Source organism: Cyclopterus lumpus, chromosome 20 (assembly GCF_009769545.1).
Source record: "Cyclopterus lumpus isolate fCycLum1 chromosome 20, fCycLum1.pri, whole genome shotgun sequence".
Taxonomy (NCBI): Eukaryota; Metazoa; Chordata; class Actinopteri; order Perciformes; family Cyclopteridae; genus Cyclopterus; species Cyclopterus lumpus.
In genome coordinates this window covers 20578099-20605781 of record NC_046985.1, presented here as the reverse complement: position 1 = coordinate 20605781, position 27683 = coordinate 20578099, and the positions used below count along the sequence as shown (strand labels likewise).

The following is a 27683-nucleotide window of genomic DNA, read 5'->3' as shown; positions in this document are numbered from 1 at the left end:
CATGCATGCCATTGTAAGTCATTCATGGCCCACTTCATTTAAAAAAACAGGTTGTTTACTTTCATTGACATGGTAGAAGGAGTCGAGGATCAGACTCGAGGAATGTGTTGCCAGTGTTTGTGGGTTGCTGCTGTTTGTTTGAATAAAAAGCTCAGTTGAATTTTCTTCTTGCATTTGATGACATGTATCAAGTGTTTACACAATACCATAAATGCGCCAGAGACATACAGTACATAACCAAATCCTGATGGATGGATTTCACAAAACACTTAAAATCCCAGTGGAAAGAATCCTGATTATATATTTGCACAGAGAAAAGAACAGTAAACTACCCACTGTCAATTGTCCCTTACATACATAAAACAAACAAATACAACTAAATTGCCTGGCACAGTGATCCCTTGGCATATGTGAAATCATAAAACATTTCAACAGTGGAAATACATGACACAATTTTGTAGACAGCCAACGTCTTCACAGAAGCAGCACAATCAGGAGTCCTGTGCTCTTTAACAGCAGTAGTATTAATACCAATCTGCGCTTGCTTGAGGGTGTAGTAGTAGTAATAGTAGTACTAGTAGGACGTCAAGCAAGAATCCACTTCTTTGTTTGACTCAGTGTCTCCAGGAGATTATTCTTAAGTCTGATTGTTAACCAACCTATAAAGTGCTTTCACAAAATGATCTCCTCATAATAATGAAAAAGAAAATGATCTCCTCATCTATACAATAAATCAGTATGTCAATTAGGGCAATGTTACAAGTAGGAAATAAAGGAGATTCATAAAAAGGGTCTAGGCACGAGCAGAGAGGTCTTCTATTTCTTTTCCTCTATTCCTTCTCTCCACAGCTTTGCTTTTTTTCATTTTCTTTACTTCTTGAATGGTGTCAATCTGCCAATGGTATGCCAGAAGGTGGAAGTTTTGCGCTTCGGCTCAGCCAGCATAAAGACTTGCTGCTGGGGCAAAGCAGCGGGAAGAGAGGGGTGTTTCTGTCGCAGAAGGAATTCGCAGTAAGGTCTGGTCACTGCTGAGGAGGAGATAAAGAGAAAATAACATTACATTTAGCATTATTTTGAAAAAAAGCATCAGTAAGCATACATTTGTTATATATTCCATACATGTATTTTAAGTGTTTCAAAGTGAAGCATATAGCCAATTATAAAATAGAAATAGGTATTCCAACAATGACAGTATTGCTGTCAGTTGGTATTGAGCAGGGTATAAATGACTACTATACTGGCTTACATTTACACATAACTAATTCCATAGGTTAAACAACAACAGAGTCTGTCTACCAACCTACTTGTCTACCTACCTGACTTTCTACATACCTGCCTGTTTACCTACCTGTCTGCCTGACTACCTGTTTGCCTAGCTGTCAATGTACATGCCTTACTACCTGTGTACCTACTTACCCGTCCTTACTCGTCTTGACTTTCTCTCTAGATTTAGACTCTTTTGGAGCTAGGTCTGCATGCTACTTATTTCAACATTCTTAGGTATCTGAATTTACCGTCTATTGGATCTTAAAGTATTTTTTCCTGTCTTGTCGTATCCTCTTTTATCTAGTCTAGTCTTTTTTTGACGTACACTTGCAGACCTGTACCATCAAAACAGGCCTGAAAACTCAATACTTCCCGGAGATGTTTCACATTAAACACACAATAAAGGGGAGCATATTTTAATAGTTAAATTGAACGCACTCTCTCTTGCTTCCGGTAAACGTATTGCCTCACTTCCGGTTGCCAGCGTGTCTGCTTTCTGATAGCTAATTGTGTGATCTTCTTTAGATCTGAGTATTTAAATGCTCGGATCGCTCCTTCTTTTAGTGACTTATCGCTAACATTTTCACATTGTTTACTTCTGCTAAGTTTAGCCACTGCACTTTAGCTTAGCAGCTAGCGATGACTTCCTTCTCTCCCTCTCCCCCTCCTGCTCTCTTTGGCTCAGTGTGTCACATGTATAGCTATTCCTCTGCCTCCCTTATTGATAACGATACAGGCAATAAGTGTACATAAATAAGTGTTCATTTGCTAGGTTGGAGGCAGTTCTCAGTGGGTTAGATGCACGGCTACGCACCATCGAAGCTCAGACATTAGCTACATTAGTTAGCTCACCCCCTCCCATAGTCGGTGCGGGCCAATCTGACGTAGCTTCTGCTAGCTGTTCCATGTGCAGCCGGAACGCTGGGTAACGGTTCCAAAGAATTATAAATCTAAGCCCACGGTGCACCACCAACCTCTTCACGTTTCTAACCAGTTTTTCCCACTCAGCGACACACCAGCTGAGAAACACACTCTGGTTATCGGCAGCTCCATAGTCAGGAACGTGAAGATAGTGTTGGAAGGCCTGCAATTTAATGGGAATTTATCATTAGAGGAAGGCCGGGATTAATATTGATCCTTAGGTAAAGAGTCTACTGTCAATGATGTGTTTTTACGACTTTGCCCTCCCAATAACTGCAAACATATATGCATAATATCTGTTGACCTATCAATGACTGCCAACACTGACTACGCCACCATGAGCAGCAGAACAAAGTAGGGTTTATATATCTACTTATCTCTGCATTATCGATTACCCATCAATAAAAAGTATATTTTATTTCTTATATTGAATCATTCTAGGATTAAGGTGTTTTAGCGCTGCATAACGGGAGCATAACGGGAGCAGTTAACTTGTGGTAGAGTCCCTATGTAGTGTGTGTACTCTCCAATATAATCTATGTTTGATGTATGTAATAACATAAGATGTACTACAATGCCATTCCTTTTCTACATACTTTATCAAGAAGTATTGCATTAATGTGTACTACTGAGATGTGTACTACTGAGAGGTCTGTAAGGTAGATTGTCTTAAGCTATATGAGCAGGTGTTGCCAACTAAGTCCTGAGTGTGAGTAAAAATTGATATTAAACAATTCTAGTCATAAGTTAAGGAGCTTCACTCAAAGGTTAAGAAGGGGGGAGGTAGCCCGAGGCCACTGCTGCCTGTAGAGGGGCAGTAAAAAAGGCAAATTAGTAATTTGTGATATTGGGATATATAAAATATATTGAATTGAAATTGAATTGAATTGAATTTAAAAGCCCTGCTTGTCCCCCCGGACGATCACGAGTGTCCGAGGTGGAGAGTAGTTTTGAGGGTGTATATGTCCAAGAAAAGGAGCAGGGTCTTCGAATAGAGCTTTCTAGACCAGTGATTCTTAAACATGGAGCACCACCTAGATGGTCGCAAACATGGAGCACCACCTAGAGGGCCGCAAACATATTTCAGTTTTGCACCCGTGGGCCGCGAGATCGCATAGGTTATCAATTGAAGACACCAGAGGTAGTACTGTTATCCATGAGACGCTCAGTTACAATACAGCTTCCCACCACTTGATGGCAGTAATGCATCAGTCAGTTGTTTTACAAGCTCCAATAGGCAGAAGAAGACACTGAAGAAGGTCCCCCAAAGTTATGGAGAAGTATTTTTCATTTGCACATTATTTAATTTTATTTGCGGTATACACATGATGAACAAATGTCTTTGTGATCACATTGCATCATGTTTTTACTTGTTCAACTGTAAGTCAATTTGATTTAGTCATTTAATACAAATCAAACCAAGAGGGACATCAATTAGTTAAACCAATACAGTGTTACTATATGAATGGGCCCCAGCCCACTTTGTATTTCCCGAGGTCAAAAAGGTTAAGAACCCCTGGTCTAGACAGATACGGACGGTCAATTGTAGATATTGATTTTTCAAATCTCCATACCTTTTGGCAAAACACTTTGCTCATTAGCTTGAGTTTTACTTATTGACGGGTGTTGCAAACTATTTAGCTGTTAAACCTTTTAATCGTGTGTTAAATAAATCTCAGCTGCATTGCAGTTTAATTGAATAACTCGTTTGTACCCTTTTTGAGCCACTAATTTGATCAGTTCCTTGATCGAGACGTCACCTGCTGACTGAGAGGTCTTCACAACGTCGTCATCCTTCAGCCCCTGAGGTGAGTTGATCTATATCCCCACGGCTACACGCACTGATATTGACACACTTATTTCCTATACACATTGGCACTTTGATAAGGAAATAAATACTACTGGGAGGCCCCTGGCTCCTGGCCGGATTCCTTTTTTTCTACAGGCTGGGAGAGAGATTCATAGCTGTTAAATCTAAGTCTGAGTGTTTAAACCGACCGCTATCCGAGCTTTACACCGCGCTTTAAATAAATAACGAAGGTATACACTTTATTGGGTTGTGTTAAATATTCCTAACGCTTATTAAATAACAAGGTTTCCGTGACACAAACGGGGTAACGAGTGACGGCAAAGGGCAGTGAGAGGTAGTGCCACCGTGCACAGGCACCCAGGGCAGCGTCCCCTGTAACCCCCTCCTATTCCTCCACTGCTGCTACGAGTGTGGGTCACTCATCAGGTTAACTCATTGTGGCAGTGGGGTGTGGCTAGGCTCAGCTGCAGAGTGGGTGGAGCGAGGGTGTGGTTCAGGGTTAACGCCACTATTTCAGCAGTGCAACAAAACAGGATAATTAACGGATAATCTCTGTCATCTAAAGCTGTATTAGTAAATGATTTAATATCAGAATATCACATTGATTTATTTTTTTCTTACTGAAACCTGGCAGCCTGCATGAATCAACTCCTCCAAGTCATATTAATACTCACATTCCTCAAGGCACCGGCCGAGGAGGTGGAGTAGCAGCCATCTTTGACTCAAGCCTATTAATGAATCCTAAACCTAAACTAAACTACAACTCATTTGAAAGCCTTGTTCTTAGTCTTTCACATCCAACCTGGAAAAAATTACAGCCAATCCTATTTGTTATACTGTACCGGCCACCAGATCCATATTCAGAATTTATATCTGAATTTTCAGAGTGTTTATCAAGTTTAGTCCTTAAAACTGATAAGGTTATTATTGTAGGAGATTTTAATATTCATGTGGATATTGATAATGATTGCCTTAGTACTGCATTTATCTCATTGTTGGACTCGATTGGCTTCTGTCAGAGAGTACAGAAACCCACTCACTGCTTTGGCCACACCCTCCACCTTGTTCTTACATATGGCATTGACATTGAGCATTTGGAGGTCTTCCCACAGAACCCTCTTCTGTCAGACCTTTACTTATGGTAAAAAGTGTCTACACCAGATGTCTAACTGACAATGCTGTAGCTAAATATAAAGAAGAGATTCCTTCTGCATTTTGATTCAATACCAGGTTCTTCTTTTTTTTTCAATGCCACGATTTTTCAGGAACTAATATGCTCAGTATACCCGGAACGCCGACAATAACTGGGCGGTTATTTACCGCTGATTGGCGACCTCAATCTCAGGGAGGGGAGAAACACATTTAAAATACCACATCAAAGCCATGGTATACATAGCCTAATCCAACATCTAAATGAAATGGTCAATCTTGGACACAGAACTGCTCGTTATGATAGTGGGCGGCTTGCAGCCAGTGACTTGCGTAACTTGCGGTATCCTGGGCCACTCAGCACCTCTTTGCCCTACAGTACAATTTCTACCACCAGAGCACGCTGTAAAGGCCGAAACCAGATTTGATATGTCCCAGCACTTCCGTGTTTGTCGATTATCTGCTTTCTGGCCTTTTACAAGGGTTCCGGGTAGGGGTGTCTTAAAATTCTCCAGTTCGCGATAGAAGAACCAGCGGTAATGTCTAATCTTCTTTAAAAAAGAGATGACAAGGAGGACTTAATAGGCCCTTTCAATGCTTCACCATTATCTGTGTTCTGATCCAGACCCATAGTAGTAGCAACCAGGAAATACACCGGGAAGAAAAGATTAATATTTGATCTGTCTGCCTCTCAGAAGGCACCAACACATTAATAGTCTCATTCTTCCCGAGCCCTTTTTCCTTAATTATTTCACCGTGGATAACGCCATCAATCTCATCAAGCTAGCCGGGCATGGCCCTTGGCTCTCCAAAACAGACATTGTAGACGCGCTGAAAATAATCCCAATACATCCATCTCAGTGGAATCTCTTCGGGGTCAAGTGGGAATCTAAACTGTATTTTGCTGTGCGTCTCACATTCGGGTGTAAAAGCAGTCCGGCTATCTTTATCCAAGTATCCGAAGCACTCTGCTGGATCCTCCTACACAGAGTCTCAGTCCCCTCTTTCCTTCACCTGCTCGACAATTTTTTCCTGATAGAGCCAACTCAGAAGCATCACTGTTTAAACATCTCAGCGTTCCACTCTCCGACCAAAAAATAACCGGTCCGTCAACTCGACTCACATTTCTGTGCATTACGAAATTAAAGCTTCTCTTCCAGCAGAGAAACTCGTGCGCATCGGCAACATTTCTCCGTCCTATACTACATCAAAAGGAATGGCTTTCCCTCCTCGGCCATTTGAATCCTGGCTGTGCCAAATTTGGACGACGTCATTACCCTGAATGAAGGGAGCCGCTACGACCTCGTTTGTGGTCTCGGTTGCTAAATCATTGGAACGTTGTAAGATTCTTTTGAATGATGTGTTTAATTCTTCTGACTCACAGACGCCCCTTCGGTCGGTACTTCCAAGGCCAATGGTTCGCCAGTAGGTGGCCTTATCCATTCCCAAAGCTAGATACACCCTGCGCACTGGGTGAAATATATCCTATTGCAGTAGCTTGCCACATTTGGGGTCGATTTTGGAGACGCAAACGCATCGTGGTGCAGTGCCAAGCAGTGGTAGGCATTATTGACAAAGGCTGCTCATCCAGCCTCGACATCATGCCTTTTATGAGATGCATTTCATAGGTATCTGCCACCCAAAATGTCATCATAACAGCTTGCTTCGTGCCAGGCCATACTAATGTCATTGCTGAAGCCTTATCCCATTTCAAATTTCAGGTTTTGAAGAGCCTGTGCCAGAAACCAACCCACCCAGTTATAAGACATAGATTTTTTTCTCCCGTGGATTCCCTTCTGGACAGCTGTTCTTTTAGCTTTTTACTAGGTCCTAAGGAGCGGGGAATTTACCACTGCCACTAATTCATTTGATGCAGCTATGGACATCACCATGTCAGATCTAACTTTTCACCCAGATGTCTTCAGTCTTTTTATCAAACACTCCAAAGCAGGAAGTTCTTGCGGAATCGTTAGCCAGCTTGGATTCTCAATTCTGCCCGTTTGAATGCATTTGTAAATATTTTTTAAAAAACAGGGCAGGAACCAACCTTCATGCCCCTCTGTTCCTTACCCTCAACGGTAATCACACCAAGTCCTGGTTTAGCCACCATTAGGTCCTTCTTAAGTGTAACCTACCCCCAAAACACTACTCGGGTCAATCGTTTAGGATAGGTACTGCAACCTCAGCAGCTATACAAGGCCAATCTACGGCTTCAATTGGGGAGCTGGTCATCCTCAGCTTATTTTTTCTACGTGCGCCCTGATGTCTCTGCCATCATCGGAGCTCAAAGAACCCTGAAACCCTAACAGCGTTAAGCAATTGCATATAACTGGTGGTCGGTGGTTGATGGCCTACACTTTTCTTTTCAGCAGCACTTATATAATACATTATGATCAGGCTATTATTGACCTAAGCGTAGGATCATTATGGCTTTGTTTTCAAAATGCATGAGCAGGTGGTATCACGTATGGTTTTAAATGAAAAGTTCACGTCATGTATGGGAGACACTGGTATCTAAGTTAACCTAGCAGCAATTCAGGGGCCACCGCCGGCTAAATCAGTCATCACAAAGCAGGACACACAGCCCGTTAGCCATTGCTGGCTACATCATTTATCCAAGCAGGGCGCGCAGCCCGTTAGCCATTGCTGGCTACATCATTCAACTAAGCAGTGCGCGCAGCCCGTTAGCCATTGCTGGCTACATCATTCTGCACAAGCAGGGCACACATTCTCCAGCCATGGCCGGCTACATCAGTCATCGCAGTAGGGCACCCAGCCCTCTAGCCACTACGAATCACCATACAAAGCGTGTCCTGACTTGTGGCATCATAGCAATCAGATCGGGTAAGTACATTTTAGCATTAAAGATTGCAGCTCAGTGAAATTGTATTCATCTTATTAATTTACTGAAAAACCAAGTATCACGTTTCAGCTTTTAAGACGCATGATGAAAGAAATGCAAAAATAACCTGTGGAATCGAGGTGGGGTGGGGTTTTAGGTCTCCATGGCAACAAGACAAACCATCATGCAGTACATAGGCCAGGAGTGAGCCAGCAGCACAATTGTAATCTGATATCAGTATTTGCGCCAGAGCTGGGCCAAAGCCGGGGTTAAATATAAAAGGTTAGAATGTGGGCCAGAACTGGGCCACAGCATTTTACAATATGTTTAAATGCATCGGTCCAGGTCAGGCCCACTTATGTTTCATCTGACAGTCATGCTGTCTATTGGCCAGGTTTGGGCCAAGGACCCGGGCGTATACTGGGCTAGAAGAAACATAATCATGTGGCCCAACAATGTCCCGGATGAATTTTGCTTTCTGGGTGGTGTTATGTAGTCATATCTGGTAAGAAGCTGTGGTGTATTCTCAGCTGCTTTAGAAGCTTGCTTCCAGAATACTGTGGCCCCCTCAAAGAATGCCCTTTGACCTATTGGAGGGGGGGTCTGTTCCTGTGCCTGGAGGTCATGTGTTAGAGGCCTCTGTGTGACCACATCTGTTATGTCCAAATCTTGTTATAGGATACTCCTTCCTGTGTCTGGAAAGTAAGTGTTTAGATTGGGGGTTCCTGAGTGACGTTATGAATCTCAGGATCTGATCACGACAAAGTGGGTATATAACTGAGCTGCGGTGCAGTCTCAGTAGATCTTCTATTTGGCTGAGAAGTTTCTTCGAGCGATCTAGACGCTCGTCCTGACCTGTGATTCCTCTCTGTAATAAACTCTATTATACCAGAAAGAACAGTGTCCGCGGAGATTCCTTCATCCAAGATCACTGCCACTTGAAAGATACGACAAAGTGCTATATCCATTCTATTGTTTACATGTTGTTCAGATGCTCACTTGGTCATAGCCTATCCACTATATGCTCATCGCTCTGATAATTGCCACAGTGTTGTATTCTAATAAGTGTTAGGTATATCAAAGTAGTTTGAGATCCATCACATCGCTAATGTCAGGTCACTGCGACCATTGGCCACGGATAGCGACATCATTCATCATAAGCAGGGCTCCGCTGGCATCCACTTAACTTCAATTGCAGTGTAATGTATATTTCATGCCTCATCTCTTAGCAGTCTGCACCAACGGGTGTTCAAGTACAGCTCGGTAAGTAATACTTTCTTTTGGGTGGGAACAGATCGCTGTGTTACCTCTCACTTTTGGGGGTTTATATATTGCTGCCGCTTAGGGCAAACACAGCGCAATCTCAAATCTCCTCGTTGAGTTCAAGCGGCAAATTAATGCTATGTAACTCATTTCAATAAAACCCAACACTTGTCTAGTTGCAAACTAAAAACTATCAAGAAATATGACGATTCTTTTTTAAACTCCTGGAATGCTTTTATTGTGAAAACATTTGTGCAGAAATAGTTGTGAACCGCAAAGTAGAAGCAATTGGAGTACTAATATTTGTTATCGTTTGTTGTCTTGTTGAGAAAATGTGTGTAGGACTGTTGATAAAAACCTCTGCTGTTCTGTAGGAGGAGTATGTTTAGTCCTTCTCAAACCTTTGCTGTGAGTCCTGAAGTGATTTTGAAATGCTTGAAGAATACAGGTAAAAAGTGCTGCTGTTTGCGTGATAGATCAGTGCTGATATATTATTCATAGTGAGGTGACCCATGTGCAAGCCATGGGAGAGAGGAAGAACATCTTTTTTTATATTCCCTGAACGCTTTGTGCATACCTTTGGGTTTCCCAGCTGGATGGCTTTTGCAGGCATTTAGCATAGCCTGTTTCTTTTGGACCTCTGTAAGAGAGAATCCTAAAAGGAGAAAAAAAAGAGTATCATCAGTGTCTGTAGAGCATACAACACCCTTTGTCCGTAGACTTGACCTATGAAGCTTTCTAAATAACTTATTCTTTCATTTAGTTGGTTCACAAAAGGTGAACCCAACAGTCCATCTTCTCAATATGAGCCAAAAAGGACAAAATGGATGGAAATATGCTGGACTCAACATCAGTCCAACCCATTCGTTCCTCATAATTCAACAACTCAGGACACCAGCCTGGCTGACATTCTGTTCTATTCTTTGGGTCAGCATCATATAAAACCCATTTACTGCTGGCAGTCCAACCCTTACTGAGGCACCACAAAGTGAGAAGGTTAAAGTAAAGTAAATAGATCACCCTGTCTGTGGCAGAAAATGATGCATGGCTCAGAGGTTAACTAGAATATCACAGGTTTGTGCATTATTTGACAAAACGGACAAACTTAAAAATCAATGTTTACTGTGCATATATCTGACCTGTCTCAATGTCATGCTGGACCTGAATCCTCTCGTCAGCGAAGGCTCTCAGCCAGCGTTGTTTCTGCTCCGGCTTCTTGGCAAACAAGAGGTGGACTTCGTGACCAGCCAGCACCCGCAGCTTCAAAGCATTTTTCACGCTGATGTTGAAGTCCTTCTCCTTTCCATCCTCCACGTCTATCACCTCCATGTAATCCATGTCCATCCGACCCTTGTAGTATAGCATATCCCGCCGCAGGAGGTCCTGCAATGATAAGGGTGGCACATTAAGCCTAAGAAGAAGAATCCTTTTAAAGTGTACACAACCTAAGTAATCCACAGAACCAACAAGAGCCCACATGGCTGACTGATTGATAAATGCTATGTCTCTTGCCACAGATCAGAACAAAGAAACGGATAATGTGAAGTGAGTATAGCCTAAAATCGTTGGTGAATAAAGCATAGTGTACTGGAGAAGAGTTTTCTATTTAAGGAAATAATCAAGTAATACATGTATTGTTTGGAGTCATGGTCTACCTTCTGGCCCCAAGACCCTTATGCTGCGTTCACACCAAACGTGGTGCGAATATTCGCGCCGCGTTACTCCCGTGAGTTTCGACGCCCGACAAGTTGTGCTGTGTTCACACCAAATGCACAGACGCGTTTGACGCGGAAAGGGGGCGTGGTTTATCTCCGTGGCTTGTCTCCGTAAAAACAGTTATAACTTCCGCCGTCCGCCATGAAAGAAATAGCCACTATTTATACTCTGTACTTGTTGTGGAAATACCACAAACGTCGGAACATCAGCCGCCGTCTAACGCGAATTTGCGTCTAACGCACCTGTACGTTGACTTTACATGAAAAATTCGCGCCGCGTTTGGTGTGAACACAGCATTAGGGGCTAGAAGTTCCCAGCTTACAGTTCCAAGTCTTAAGTTTAAATCCAGTTCTAAGTCCATACATTTTCACTCCACTTTAGTGGCAAGCTAACTTTTGCAATTTAGTGGGTTAATTTCAAGCTGATGGACCAAATGGTTTGTTAAACAGAACCATCTGAAAAGCTGTTGGAAACTGTTTGGGAAGGGACAGGCACTTTCAAAAATACAGCTAACTGGATGAAGCATTCAATGGCAATCTTTGCTCTTCTTTCAAAGAAGACATATTCTACAGTTCTTATAGAACTGATGCTATCATAGCATTTACGCTTATGGCTTTAGGTGCAGCCATTGTTTTGCAGGATGGACCATCACCTCACTGTGTTGCGTCACACACACCTAAGCCAGACCCCTAGTACCCTGTAGCTCTTCACAGGATGTGATTGGTCTGAATCCATGTGGTTCAAACACAAACACATTACTTGAAGCAGTACAAGATACATTTCACTTTGGGCCTTGGAAACAATCATTATTTTCCTCTTCTAATGTTATCATTTATATGCAAAAATCGGAAAAAAAATACAAGCACTGAGTTAACTTTAATATTTGGATCATGCATCCCCCCAGTATTTGAAATCTGCAACTATAAAGTTTTTCTTCTTGTGAATGTGGTCTAATGACTTATTGTTTAACGAATGCTTTGTGTATTTCTAATCTACAAAAATAAATCAACCAAATGGCAAATAAAAATCTTGAATTTTGAATCTTGAATCTGTTTTGCACATAACTAACTGAAGGAAAATATTCTTTCTATATAGCGTTCCAAAAATGTATTTGGCTTAATTTGTGGCCGCCAGATTCATACGGTATATGCTGAATTCTGCAGGGGTATTAAGTGCACTACAATGCATATCGTTAATATCCTTATGTTTATTTTTATTTCAACCTGTTTCTCCACCATCTTAGCTCAGTTAACTTAACCTTTTGAAAACCAACCTATTTTTTAGGTTTCTGCTCGAAATAACATACCCAAACTAAAAAGGGTGTATCTCAGCAAGCACAAAGGCTATTTAAATAATGTTGGTGCTATAATGAAGGCAATCCATGTGTGCTTTTGTTCAGATGTGTAAATATTAGTATATGTGTTACTGGTTAAGAGTAAATAAAGATGTAAGATAGCAAAAGTTGAATTTTCAGGTTCGCTGCGAAAAAAAAGCACTTTCAGGATGATTCTCTCTTGAAAGGATGCAGAGCAAAGGTCAGAAACCACAGAGATCATAACACACTATGGGACCAGACTCTCTGCAAAGTTTGACTTTGAAAAAGTAAAGCAGAACAAAGTTAGAGAGGTTTTAGTACAGAATAATTAGGCAAAATGGGCATTTGGGCAATTTGAATTTTCTCATGTACCAAACCATATATTTCACTTGTATATTACTTATGGCGTTCAATACATCAAATGCAGCAGTCTTTGTTGATTAGAAGAAGAAAAATGAATTAAAAAAAAAAAAAAGCCAAAGATAAGCAACATTTGTGACTGTAAAGCGCTTAAGTGATTCATGTTGCTGTGTTTTTTGGCTCATATCTCGGTGTTAAATCCTCTTGCTCTTTGCTATCTGGCTTTTTCTGATAGCTACAGGTTGCTATTTCCAAAAAGTGCTGAGTGGGCTGACTCCTGACAAAATGGTGATTATGATATTTTAATAATTCTTTCAGTTGGTGTTTGACTTGTGTGGAAATGGCTTACTGATTATTGTAGCCCAAGTTCTCTTGTTTAATTTGATTTGTTGATTGTTTAATTACATCAATATATTTGCTTATGTTTATTGTAATGTTTTACACAGTCTAACTATAATGTGTAAATCGATTTACACATTATAGTTCCTTTAACCTTTTGGTTTTCAAAAGGTTAAAGGAAGCAATGCCCACTCATGACACCAACACAGCTGTTCAAATGGGAAATGGTGCACAAGTAAAACAAATGGAAGATGGCAATATACAGTATAAGTATTCAGAATTTAAAATGTTTTTTCTCCCTATCCCATAAATCGTGTGACCCCTTGGAGCGCCCCAACCACAAGCTGAGAAGCCTGAGATGTCAGAGTGTGTCATTGTAGTAAGCTTACAATCCTACATCAGAGATACCACAAGTTCACTTTCCCCTCCCTTTTAGGATGATTCTTTACTCATCCGCATAAAGTATGCTAAATGCTGAGGCACCTTTTTGCAGTAGACCATCTGGTGATCAAAGAGGAAAAACATTCTCTGTTGACTCTTGGCCTGAGGCTGGGACAGCTTGCTCAACTCTCCTGAAAAGATCAGATCAGAGCTCCTGCTAAGGACGTCTTCTCCCTGCACGCATTGAAACACACACACACACACACACACACACACACACACACATAGCTGTTACTTGCTACCCAGCTCTGTTGCGGTTGTATTGAACAGAATGAAGTGAGAGAATAGTTCAGAACAAATATGCCACACCTCCCAGTCCTCTATGAAGCTCTGCCATTGGACAATCTTGTCAATGTTCTCAAGACGCCGTTTCCTCTCATTGATCAGCTTAGCCACATTCTTCATGGCATTTAAGGCCGCCTCCACTTCTTTATAGTCCCTACATGTACAGAGAGTGACATGGTGAAGTTCAAGGATTTGTCTGGTGATATTTAATAATGAAAAGACCAAAGCCAACCATGAATGTATCCTACTGTATTATGTGTGTTTATCACAGCCTAATATACTGTATCGTATTTCATATGTGCCATAGAGCTTCATTAAAAACACATCAATGCGTTGCACTCTTAATCCTTCATCACCATGAACACAAACACACACTAGTTTATTTTCATCAATCCCACACTACACTAAAGCACCAAATGTGGATTAATCCGCCACGGAAAATAGTCCCCAAGAAATGGACAATTTCTTCCTTTTTGAGTAAGAGTTAAGACTACAGTGTGCAGCTGTCTTAGTATATTACTGAGCCTTGAAACTAAAATTAAAATATATTTGTTTGGTATGGAAGTCTGAAAGTATTCAGACTTTTAGTGTTTTCATGGAATTTTTTGACAGTAAGAAAACATAAAATAACTGAAGCTCCATGCTTTAATGAGGTGCCGTAATTTTTAAATCTGAAGCAACAAAAACATGTACTGGGATGGAACAAGATACTTTGTTAAAAAGTCAAATATAGCTAGTTCGCTGAGCTTGACTTATGATTTTCGTGTTAAACTACGGTTTCCAATGTAAAAAACGATAGTTATCGATCAATGGTATGCATGCATCTGTCATAATCATATGCATCTCTAAATCCATGTCCTTCTATAATCCTTCCCTGTGGGAACACATTAGGAGTTTGCTGTCACCTGTGCTGTGGGTTGGTGTATTTCAGCAGCTCAGCCAGCTGCAGTGGGTACTTGCAGATCTTCTGAACTGGAGTCAGCAGGAAGCCATCCAAGGAAATGTCAATCATCTTCTGGAGGAGTCGGCAGGCTTCGAAGAAGAGCACGTACTTGTTGACCTTCACTAGTTTAGAGAGCTGGACGCAAGCGTTGGGGTGGTTGTTGCAATACTCTGAATAAATCTGGAAATCTGTTTGCTACACATAAAGAACAGCAAGATAATGGGTTAAAAGCAGGTATAATATTTGGTACACAGTAAAAAGGTATGCACTCACATTCCTGTAAGAATATTGTTCACAAACTATTCAAATATGAGTTTGATGGTCTTGGAAAACGATATATAGCATTGTGAAGTGGAATAACGCAAAAAAATAAATCCAATCAATTCAATTCGGACCAATTTGGTGACCTGGGCAAGATTTTAGCTGGTGCCGCTAGCTTTGTAGCCAATTGCACCACCAATCATGGAGTTCATGCACTTACACAGCAACTGCTTAGCGTTATGTCTTTGAGATCAAGCTACGCAGATGACACTGAAAAGACTTTCTTCCGAAGTATGATAGTAGCACTCTGCTTCAATGGTAACTACTATGTAATAGATACTATTCATACAACTATTTATTCATCACATTCTCCTTTTCACCTTTTTCCTCCTCCTCATTTCTTCTTCTTTCTCTTTCCTTGGCTTCAGAGGGCCTCTTAATTAATGGGCTGTGTAGTATGTTAGTAATGGAAGTTATAACTGGATGGATGGGGCCCTAACATTCACCTAGACCAGGGCTCAGCAACCTTAACTATCCAAAGAGCCATTTTGGTCTATTTTCCACCAAATAAAATGTGGCTGGCCCCACAAAAGCTATTTGCTATCACAGTTTATAAAGTGTTTATATATAGTCATATTATATATACAAAAACTATAGTTTGTTGTATTTATGAAATTATAGAACTAGAATAAAGACAATTATTCTATTGTCTTGCTATTTGACATTGTATTGCTATTCTACAATATCAAATTCTTATGAAGGGGGGAAAAAAAATACACATTCATGTGTAGGCCTACATTGAGGTCAATTGACCCCTCCCCATATTTGTGGCTCATGGGGTAGAGCGGTCGTCCTGTAACAACAAGGTTGCAGGTTCGATATCTGTCCTCCTCACAGTTCGCGAGACACTGAAGCCCAGTTGCTCCCCGGTTGCTTCACAGCAGCCCACTGCTCCTAGAATGCTAAGGATGGTTTAAAAAAACAACTCTGAAATAAATAGGCCATGTCCACACTACTAAGTTTCTGATTTTAAACGTATATATTTTGTTACGTTTACACTGAGCGTCCTCACTATGCCAGAGTTTTAGACTTGAGCACTGAAAACAGAGGAGTTATGAAACGCTCCCGAGGACGGATAAGTTTTTACTAACAGTGGACCCTGTTCAATATCTCAATATCTCACGAGCTACCACAAAACTAGCAGTGGTAGTTTGGAGACTTCATGGAAGTATATTTATTTGCTCAGTTTCCTGCAGCAGTTGAGAAATCGCTCTTCTTCGCTCGTCTGCAGCTTGATACTTTTCAGCAAATGCTTTGTGCTTGTTCTGGAAGAGTCTTTCAACATTACATGTTTTGTTGTTTGATTATTTCTCGCCACATATCAAGCATACAGGTCAGCCAGTATCGTAGGCAGTGAAAACAAATGAATACGTCCACGCAGAAATAAACTCTAATCGTGATTGGAAGAGCGGGGCTCTTCCAATCACGATTAGTCAACTGCAAGGAAAGGTGCTTGACAGACGCACATTTTAGTTATTTAAATATTAAAACAGTTTTTTTATTTTCATGACAGTAATACCTCAAACTCAAAGATAGATAAGAGGTAAGATTATCCACTGGGCAAAAAAATAAAATAAAAAAATCTATGTATACACTACCATTCAAAAGTTTGGGGTCACTTAGAAATGTCCTTATTTTTCAAAGAAAAGCACTGTTTGTTTCAATGAAGATAACATTAAATTAATTAGAAATACACTCTATACATTGTTAATGTGGTAAATGACTAATCTAGGTGGAAACGTCTGGTTTTTAATAAAATATCTACAGAGGTGTATAGAGGCCCATTTCCAGCAACTATCACTCCAGTGTTCTAATGGTACATTGTGTTCTTAGAAGACTAATGATGATTAGAAAACCCTTGAAAACCATTGAAAACCATTGAATACCATTGTGCAATGATGTTAGCACAGCTGAAAACAGTTATGCTAGTGAGAGAAGCTATAAAACTGCTGCAAATGGAGCATTCTTTGATGAAAGCAAAGTTTGACGAACAAAATTAATATTTCAAATATAAATCATTATTGCTAACCTTGTCAATATCTTGACTATATTTTCTTTTCATTTTACAACTCATTTGATAAATAAAAGTCTGGGTTTTCATGGAAAACACGAAATTGTCTGGGTGACCCCAAACTTCTGAACGGTAGTGTATATATATTATTTCTTTTTTTGTCAAAGCTTCAGGGAGCCGCAACAGAGGGGCTAAAGAGCTGCATGCGGCTAAAGAGCCCGCGGGTTGCCGACCCCTGGCCTATACCTACGCCTGGGGCTGGCTCCGACTGAGCTTACGTGTTCGAGGAAGCAGCAACCGATCTCAGTGAGGTGGGGCTGCTCTTTGTTGAATTTCTTCTCAAGGCCTTTCAGTAACTTCCTCTGGAATCGGTAGATCTCTTCAATATTGCCAAAGATGGTATGAAGCTGCTCTTCCGTGAACATATCTGTCCTCTTGCGGCACTGTTTGATGTAACCCTGAAGGAAACAGAACAACTATCAGATAATGCTCCACAGATATTGACCACCAAACACAACATGTGAATAAATACATAAAATCAAACACAAAACATACACAATAACCCATATAAGCATAAGCTGCTGGTTCAACTGCTAGAAAGCCCATACCAAGACCTGAAACAAGACATGCAATCAGAAAAGAGAATGTTCTAGGGTCATGGTAAAGAATTGGGTTTATTGTAACAGTGCAGAAGCATTACAATAAATAACTTGTTTTACATCACGTTTAAACATGATGTAATCCTGACCTCACAGATGTCCTTCAGGTGCTTGATGTAGTCTCTCTCTGTGCTCATGATCTCATTGATGACGTTGGTCCTCATCTGTTCTTTGCAGTGTAAACCATGTCCCAGCAACAAGCCCAGACCTGCCCTGTTCTCCTTTCCAGCCTCAGCCTCCTCCAGATGGGCCAGACACTCCTCCATAGGCTCATACTGGTTCACTCGCAACTGAGGAGGACACAGGTAACTATTAAAACCTCAGGAAGACTTTTGTTTTTTCCCTACACTTGCCGCTGCCTCTTCTATTTTGAATTCACCCATCACAAAAATCACATGAATGCGAACTGCAATTCCAATTTTGTGATATATTCTGGTTTACAGTTGTGCTAGTGTGTGTGATAACATGCTTATCATGTGCCAAGTCGTACTGCGGCTCCACTGACAATACTGTCAGCATTGCAGCAGTTGCAGTCATTAATCAAACAGTGCAACTCAAAGCCCCATGGACGGTCAATTCTGTCTCTTCAAGCAACCTGGAAATAATTTGTCTCACCCGTACAAAGCTGGCAGGGAACCAGCCCTCACTGTCCATTAAGCGACCCCACCACCACTCCTTGTTAGTGGCGTCCACTACTTCGATGACATCACCGGCCTTGAAGCCCAGCTCCTGGTCGTCCATGGTGACATGGTCCCAGAGGGCCTCAGCATACACCACACTGCCATCGCTGATCAGCTGCAAAGGAACCACCACAGAAGGATCATGTCTGCAACAAGGGCACTTTGAGTCGAACCATAAATATCAAGGCCAGCCACGAAAATGACAAGTAAGTAACATTCAACAATTTCAGTGCAGCACAGTGTTCAAATATTTTAAGTTTAACCAGTTATCTTCTTCAACCATTGTTTCCCACAGGTTGACAAAGTATGTGAAGGTAGGTGAGACAGAAGGGTTGTTCATTGGGCTGCTCTGACATCTGACCTCTAGGACCACATTGGAATGACTTTCAATCAGGGAACATACGCTGAATAATGTTAAATTCAGGCTTACGTGATGATGTTTAGCAGCTATAATATTTACCATGTTCACCAACTTAGTTGGTGTGTTTGGATGCTAACATTTGCTAATTAGCAGTAAACACAACGTCTTGCTGAGACTGATGGGAAGGTTTTCTAGGTAAAGTATTAGACAAGCTAAAATGTCGATCTAATGAAAAGTCTGGGGATCACCAAGTTATTACGAATCATCCTGACAGGAGTGTGACTGTCTGAACCAAATCTCAGGACAATTCCTCCAATAGTTTGTGAGAATGAAATAGCCTAACATGACCCTCATGGGGGTGCTGGATGAAAAGTCCGAGGGCCACCACAGTCATCATTCATACTTGGGAAGATGGATGTCCAGATGTTTCAGTCTGGATGCATGTAGTGAACCTAAACATGGACAATTGCTGACATCAAATATGTGTTTCGGACCACCTAGAGGAACCTTCATGGACACTATTAAAGGGGCAATTTACACACAGGTCAGTTTTATCATCCAGGTCAGTCGTATAATGGCCTCTGTGACTTTGGAGGCTCTGAGAAATTAACACGTTTATCGATACAATGTTCACATACTTTGTGTGAAATAATTTGTAAACTTTTTTTATTTGTGAACAAATATAATTAATGAAACATAATGTGTTCTTTTAAATTATTATGAAGTATTAAGTATTACATATTATTTTACATAGCAAACGTTGCCAAAATAATTAAATGTTCATATGAAGGCTTTGTAATGGGTAATAATCAAGATAGATATAAAACTATCGCAGGTTTTGTCTTGAAGGTATTTTGGAATAATAATAATAGTAATAATAATGGTACAACAAGATTTGAAATGTCAAAACCTCACTTAGCTCATTAACTGCCAAAATAGGGCCATTTCATCATTATGCATAGTGTGTACTCCATATAATTAGTAGGACATAAAGGTGTGCTATGGGTTAAGGGTAGGCCCATACACAGAGGTCACTCTGTGCCTATACACTATAAACTTCATCTTTAAGCTATGGTAACGGCTCATGGTCGAGCAATGAGAAACTGAGGTGACCGTAGAGACAGAGATAAAGAAGAACACAGGACACAGTGTTATTGATGAAGACACAGTGGTCATATTTCACACCGCCAGGTTCACTGCATCAACATGGCCCATATTCTACAGAGAACATCCATTATGGTGCTCAGCCTCTCATTCCTGCCGAGACAACATCAACTGCTGGACCACATCAGCACCCCACCCCTCCTCTGAGCAGGCCGGAAAGTCTAGACGTTTTTCACACAACCTCCTAGTGTTGTTTTCCTGTCTGCTAAATGGCTCTTACTGTAGATTCACTGATACATCATGGCGATGAGGAAAACAGACGATATGGCTGTTGCTAGGCAACACACCCACACCAGCTTGCCTCTCGGCTGCCCTCCTCTCTAGAATCATCTCTGACTACATGACAGGACACAATCTTCTCATCAAATGTTGTGATAGTAAATGGCTGCTTACAGGTTGTTGTAAACAGGCCAAGCATCATGACAGTGCTCATAGAGCACGACTAAGAGTCACTATGGTAACAGCAATGGGTGACACACACACACACACAAGCAGCTCTGCCCCCTGCAGCTGAGTGCGGGTCAGGTCTCGTCTGGCCGAGGGGGTCGTGGGTCACACAATAGCTAATCCTGGGCACACCTACATAGACACATTAACCCTGAATGTTACTTGTGAAAATATATATTCTTTTAATTTAATGTAGTGTATGCCACAACAAAACAAATATCTTGCTTTTGTTGAGTCTTTGGAGTAAATTCACAATGTCAGGCCAGCCATTGTATTATACAATCTTAAAGGGAAAATACACTCTGGTTGAACTGCTCACAGCTCACAGACATACAACTTATAATGAGGGGTCCCAACTGGATATTGCTTCTTTTTCAGGGACAAACCAAAGAGGTTGGGCTTATATCTTAGTCATTTCAATTCAAGTGAAGCCCTCCAAAAGCTCTGGGTCAACCTGTTCTCTCTCAACAGAGACCCCTTTTAGCGTGTGTATGCGCTGCATACCAACTATGGTATAAATACATGCGTCCCTATTACACACTCAGAACAAATGATGTTGTATGAAGTGATTGTTCACACAGATGGGTCCACTGTTGGTGTCATGTAATTAATTAAACCAAATAGGCCAGTTCTTTTTTTAGATGCTTTGGAAACAAGATGTCTTAAAAATCCTCATTTGAGTAATTATTTCGCAGCCAAATGTTATTGTTTAGAGGATATTCAACCTTAGCTTTCTTTATAATGAAGTAGTTCATGAATATGAGATTGGAATTTACAGATTATTCCAATCCCTCGTCATTGTGGAGTTTTTTTTTTTTTTCGTTACACCTACTGTCTATGCGCATATATATGAGTTACACTCGTCGTCTTTTTGATTCCACAGTTCATTTCTTTCGTATTTCAAACAATAATGCACCCCAGAGCAGAAATGCCCTACGTTTATGCTGAAGCTTTTACGCCATCTGCGGAGGCTCGTGCTACAAACAAAGCTTTATTCAGTCCAGTTAACATCCGCCACACTTGTAAACCTAATTTAGTTGTTGCCTACTTTGAACTTCCTTTAAAGACGTGTGCATGGACCAAGCTGCGGTATTGAATGTGTTGGGGTGAGAATGTGTTGACAGAGTAAGGGTGAAGAGCTACATAATACACAGCACAGTGGTGTTTCCACAGCAGCCAATTACCAAAGTAAAATAATGTAATTGTGTACATTTTCATCAGTTTTTTAAAGCTGACCTAAGTGATTTCTTAACACAAAGAGAGTCCAACACAAAGACACATAAACACAGTTGTGAGATAGCATTATCTTAACTGCTGAATGTTACAGTTACACAGAGTAACATGAACATATTTTAGGCCATCTATTAAATTTTAATTAAATATTCTTTCCTTTACCAATTTCGGCTCAAGTTTTGGCTGAAGGCCCCCAGCACGTTTTGAATTTACATTATTATAATTTTTGTATATTCACTTAATTTTGTACCAAGGCTACAGAATATACAAACTGCCTCTTTCACACTCCTTCACATCACAACAAGCTGTGTCTTCTCATACTATAAGAAGGGTTGACCTGGAGGACAGACAATTTGAAGAGAGGTGGGCGATTGATATTGTTGTGGATTTTAACGTGAGAGCTTCCTGTTTCACCTGCAAACAGAAAGCTGCTGTTCTCCAGTAATACAATCTCCAGTGACATTACCACTGTCCATTGAATTTATGGAGAATTACGACAGGTGTGAGAGAGAAGAGAGGGATGGACGAGTCATGCAGTAGAAATCAATGTTTGTTCTACCAAGAGTGAAAGCAGCCCACTGTGAGAACCTCTGGACCACAACAATGTAAGCCCTGATTTAGCTGAACTGTCAGACCTGTTGCTACAATAACTACACATACTCTTGGCAAATTCATTGACAACAACAAATACCTGTGTCAAAGGTGTGCGGTTTTAGTAAATGTTACAAGAAAAATTAAGAACACTGAGCAGTCAATCAAGATCAAGTGTAAAGTAGCGAGTACAACAGCAAGCATAACAAGTAGTATTGTAATACTGTAAAACCTCAAGAGGAAAGATAGTACACAAAACAATCAAAAGATAGTTGGTAATAAAATATTTGGGGGCGAGGTACTAGATATATTACATTAATACCATATTATTATTATATATGGCATTAAATTATTGATCAGGTCTATTCAGTTATGTTGAAACTGCCAAGTCGTATGTTCATGGTTATGGTAAGGTTGGCAATATTCTGTATTTCTGTTAGTCAACAAATTCCATGTGCAGATACAACAATGTATTACTAAAAGTATTGTGTGTATCAAAGCTCAACATAACTTTTTCCTGCTGCTGAAAATAGTTCCCAACAAATGAACTATTTCTTGCAGTTTGAGTGATGTTTGTCAAAAACTACATTGTCCAGCTGTTGAAGAAAATTGCTGAGCTTTAGTCTTTAATGTAACTATATCTTTGCGAGAGGTTTTTAAATATTTATGTCTCCAGTGGGTTTGGAGATGAGAGCCAAAAACGGTGGGGAAGTCAGACAGTATTGTTGGTTTGGTTCTTTTCATAGAATTTGTTGAGAAATTGTAAAATACAGAATAGAGACTGAACACAGAGACCACAGAGACCACAGAGACCACAGAGACCGGCCAAATCAAACCATCTGCATTAATAGTTATTACTTGAGGTATGAGATTGATGATTTTTCTAGAATTCGGATGAACTCACCCTATACACGGTCCATCTCTCATATACAGTAAACCCTCTCGTTTACAAATTTCTGATGACAAAAAGGATACAAATTCATTCATTCTGACACAAAATGATCTTCCCTCTCCTTCTGGTTGTACCTGTGTTCTGTTTCTGCCATGTTGGACACCCATCAATCCTCTGCTCCTCGGCCCCTCACTGTATCAGTTTATCTGGTCTTTTCCTTCATCCAGAATAGATAAGTCTGAGTGTGTGTGTGTGTATGTTTGTGTGAGAGGGTGTTGGTCTGTGTGTGCGTTCTACTGGAAGGCCAGCAGGAACATCAGCACCACGTTGATGATGATGAGCAGCATCATGATGAGGAACACCACCACCTTCTGTGTCTCTGGGGGGAGGTTGCAGCGCAGCATGGTGCTAAAAAATCCCAACCTCTGCCTGCTCCACCTCCCTGAGCCGCTGCCGCGAGCCATCAGTCCCCTGGCCTCCTCCTCCTCTTCCTCCTCAGCACCGCTGCCCCTCCCCCGTCGTCTCTCCCTCAGCGTCGAGCCTCCACACCACACCGCGTCACCTCGTCCTCCTCCTCGACTATCTCCGTCGTCGTCCTCTGGTGCTGCTCTCCTCCTCCGCTCTGCTCCGGCGGTCACCTCCTCTGCTTCTCCTGCCACCTTGCCGATGCCCAGCGTCACCCCGGCCTGCAAGTTGAGGCTGGGTGCCGATCTGTGTCAGCGTGTGTGTGAAACTGCGCGCAGTGAAGCTACTCGTGTATTAGCCTACGTGCCCCCTCCCCAACACACCTGTCCTCCTTTACTCCTTTTCTCCTCTTTTAAGAACAGGCGCTTCCCCTCCTTTCTTCCTTCTATCTTCCACCAGTTTAGTCTTTCGTTTCGTTCTTCCTCTCGCTCTCTCGGTCGGCTGTCAGGATAAAAGGTGGACAGGATGCTGCATCTCTCTGGTTCGTGCTCATGCCTCTTCGTCTTTTCCTCCCTCTTCTTTGTATCCGTCTGTCCCCTTATTTTTTTCGCCTTGTTCTTCTCTCTCTCTAGCCTACATTTACTCAGATGTTTCTACCTCTCAATCCGACTGGTCATTTGTTCTTCCTCTGGTTTCCTTTGTCCTCTTCTATCCCTCCATTCAGAGTTCCTGCTAAAATGGAGCTCGTTGCTCTGCCTGGAGCTGTGCGGCCTCAGCCATCCATCTAGAAACCAGGATCACCCTCTTCTCTTTTTTTCTCACTTCCTTCCCTTCCTTTTCTCTGTGCCCACCCTTGCATAGCTGGCAGCCAATCAGGATGGAGAGTGTGTCAACGTATCCTGGATACCAGAATAGTTGAGGCAGGGCCATAGCAACCGTTGTGTTGGTGGGGGGTGGGGTGTTGAGAATGTGAGGAACAGAGGGAGGGGGACGTTTGAGGCCATGCAGAATAATGGATGGATCTCAAGGGAAATAATGTGTGTTTGTTGGTGTGTGGGTTTAAGGTTGAGTGCTATTTGCTGCATTCACATATACCGTACATTTTATTTTATCTTTCAAATAATAGATTGATATAAAATTTGATAGTAGACATCAAATAAATAAACAAATAAATATGAATAAAAAAACAGGAATAGATACTGTTAAATTTGTATAAATAAACAAATACATGTGAATTACAAAAACATGTTGATGTGTCCTTGGGAAAGACACTTAACCCCAAAGTTGCTCCAGCAACTGTGCCTGTGGTCAGAAGACTAGAAAAGCACTTTACAAGTACAGGTCCATTTACAGCACATATGAACATTGTGCTGCAGCATAGTAAGTGGTTTAGTGCAGGAGGTCAACCTGCTCTTCTGCAGCCAGACTCCGTATCGTGGAGAGAAATAAATTTGCTAGTCCTGACTTGCTCCATGCAGGATCTGTTCATAAGAAGATGGAGGTGGGCATTCCGGAGGCCATCTCTTTCTTCTCATTGACACTAGACAGCCAGCCATTCCACCTCGCCTCTATCTCATGCTTGCTGATAAGGTCCACTAGTGTTTTATCTATGAATATATTGTTTTATTTATAAAACAATATATTCATTCATGACATCATTCACCCATTCATGGGTTGAGCTAAGGTTCCACCTGCCCATCAGGAGTAACATTCACACAGTAGACACAGCTACAGGAGCAATATGGGGTTAAGTGTCTTGCCCAAGGACACATCGACATGGGCTAGCCGAGCCGAGGATCGAACCGCCGATCCTCTGATTGAAGGACAACCCTGCTCACCACTCACCCACAGTCTGCCCCTGTACTTCACTGGACACCTCTAATTCATATTTATTTGTTTATTTATTTCACCACTGAGCCACAGTTGCCCCAGACCTGGCCTGGCTCTTCTCCACTTACCATAATAACACAGAATTGACCATTTCCTGTCAGTTCAGTTTAGCTAAAAGTAACTGTCTAGCAACTATCGATGCTAACAGCGGTAACAGTGCAAACAATGGCAATAGTGTTTTCCTGAAGGAGAACTGGAGGGTGGGTGCTACCAAGTGCATAAGTTTGCATATGGACAATAAGGACATGCTCCTACCAATATTTTAGGAGGACAGAATGGTCTTTACAAGAACAAACCTGTTTGCATCATCGTGAAAACACACGCAGAGAAGCCAAATTGCTTGTTGAGCCTACTCCGCCTCTTCACCCTATTCGGCCCACTAAAAGTCCCCTGCGCATCTGAATGATGTGAAACTGACAGCTGTCTGTGAAGTGGCTGGAGACTGTTGTGTCCACCGCAATTTCTCTAGCACAGTCGTGTTCACTGCTGAGATTTTACACACAGAACCTTTATGATGATGAACAATATATATGTATGTGCACGGTATGAGAAGACAGAAGAAAACTATTGACACTCTGGGAGTGGACGACAACTAATTTTATGTTCCTTATATATGCTTCCTTTGGGCAATATTATCAGGAAAAACTCCATAAACTTACATTGTTATGCAGACGATACTCAATTATATCTATTGAGCCCTGAACACCTCAGAGATCAATTATCTGGTGATGTGGTTTCTGTAGATGGCATTTCCCTGGCATCCGACACCACTGTAAAGAATCTAGGCGTTATCTTTGACCCAGACTTGTCCTTTAACTCCACGTTAAGCAAATCTCAAGGATTGCATTTTATCATCTACGTAACATTTCAAAAATCAGGCACATCTTGTCTCAAAAAGATGCAGAAAAGCTGGTTCACGTGTTTGTTACTTTCAGACTAGATTACTGCAACTCCTTATTATCAGGCTGCTCTAATAAGTCTCTTAAGTCCCTCCAGTTGATCCAGAATGCTGCAGCTCGTGTACTCACAAAAACTAAGAAAAGAGATCACATTACTCCTGTATTAGCTCCTCTGCACTCTCTGATCCGATGTGAGGTCCTGGCACAGGGATGTCGTAAAGATTGTAAAGCCCTCTGAGGCAAATTTATGATTTTAGGCTATACAAAATAAACAGAATTGAATCATCATCAGTGACCGTAGCAGATAGGCCAGCCCTCTCCTCTGAGCTCTGGTTTGAACTGCTGGTTGGATTGTTTATGATAAAGTGGATATAGCTACTTTATCAGAGGTGCTGTGGTTAACATTCACTTGGACAATAAGCCACACCTGAACGGAAGGTGGTTTAATAGGTTGATTTATTATGACTTTATTCTGATTAAATTGATACTAACTATATTATAACCATTTATTTCTCAAAGTATTATGACTTTATTCTTGACATCTGAGTGAACACTGATACATGGGAAATGTTTTGAATGTGCGGAGAATTTAGAAATGAGCAGAAATATTGTTAAAACACATCTGAGCTATTAACTTCCAGGGGTTTATAAATCAATTAAAATGCATTAATTCATCATTTAGGTCATGCACATTTAAAGAGGTTCAAGACTCAAAAGAGGAGGGAAGAGTAAATCATGACCACATGTGACTTGACTCAGTAGAGATGACATGAATTGAGAAACGTAGATCTGCAGGAGAAGAAATATCTGAAAGCATTACTGAATGCCTGAGAGCCATACTGCATTATGTTCCATTATATTTGTAATACTTTCAATTGTCAATCGAACCATAAAGCAGGAAATGAAGTGTTTAACACTCAAAATGTCCTGGGGGAGGATCCTAGACCCCGTTTATGTGAGTCCGCACCAATGTTAGCACCAAAACTACGCCCTAGGGTGCTATGCATCCACGACGATCAGCTGTATGAGAACAGTGCAGAGCAACAGCTGTGAGTTAACCAGTCAGGCATGCTCACATGCACTAACAAGTACTAACATGCACTAAAAAGCACAAAGGCCCACAATGCATTAGAACTAGAGTGTTATGTGCGCAGCTGCAGGTAACTGGACCCAAACGCCGTCAACGAGGGAAAGGCAACTTTATTGCACAACAGGATTCAAAGCAGACAAAACAGGCTCACACACATGATCTTCAATGATCTAGACAAGACGAACCGACAAAGGGGAATGACACAAACAGGACTTAAATACAGAGGGCTGGTGCAGGTGATTGGACACAGGAGGAAACAATCAGGGACAGAGCAGACAATCACAGGGACAGGAAGTGCAGAGAAAGAGAGGACACGAGAGACAAGGACTTCAAAATAAAACAGGAAACACGACAAAACACTACAGATCCTGACATAACCCCCCCCCTCAA

General features: G+C 41.3%; 1 protein-coding gene across 1 annotated transcript in view; it reads right to left on the bottom strand.

Annotated features, from left to right (window-relative positions):
• Nucleotides 1–870: 870 nt before the first annotated feature.
• The window catches only part of arhgef4 (Rho guanine nucleotide exchange factor (GEF) 4), a 44935-nt gene continuing 18122 nt past the window's right edge, over nt 871–27683 (bottom strand). The window contains exons 3-11 of the mRNA XM_034560242.1: nt 18257–18436; nt 17731–17931; nt 17261–17440; nt 14613–14845; nt 13732–13861; nt 13465–13596; nt 10391–10634; nt 9829–9906; nt 871–1028 (exon numbers count right to left, since the gene is read on the bottom strand). Coding sequence (XP_034416133.1) covers nt 871–1028; nt 9829–9906; nt 10391–10634; nt 13465–13596; nt 13732–13861; nt 14613–14845; nt 17261–17440; nt 17731–17931; nt 18257–18436 — 1536 coding nt within the window. The remainder of the gene's footprint in view (nt 1029–9828; nt 9907–10390; nt 10635–13464; nt 13597–13731; nt 13862–14612; nt 14846–17260; nt 17441–17730; nt 17932–18256; nt 18437–27683) is intronic.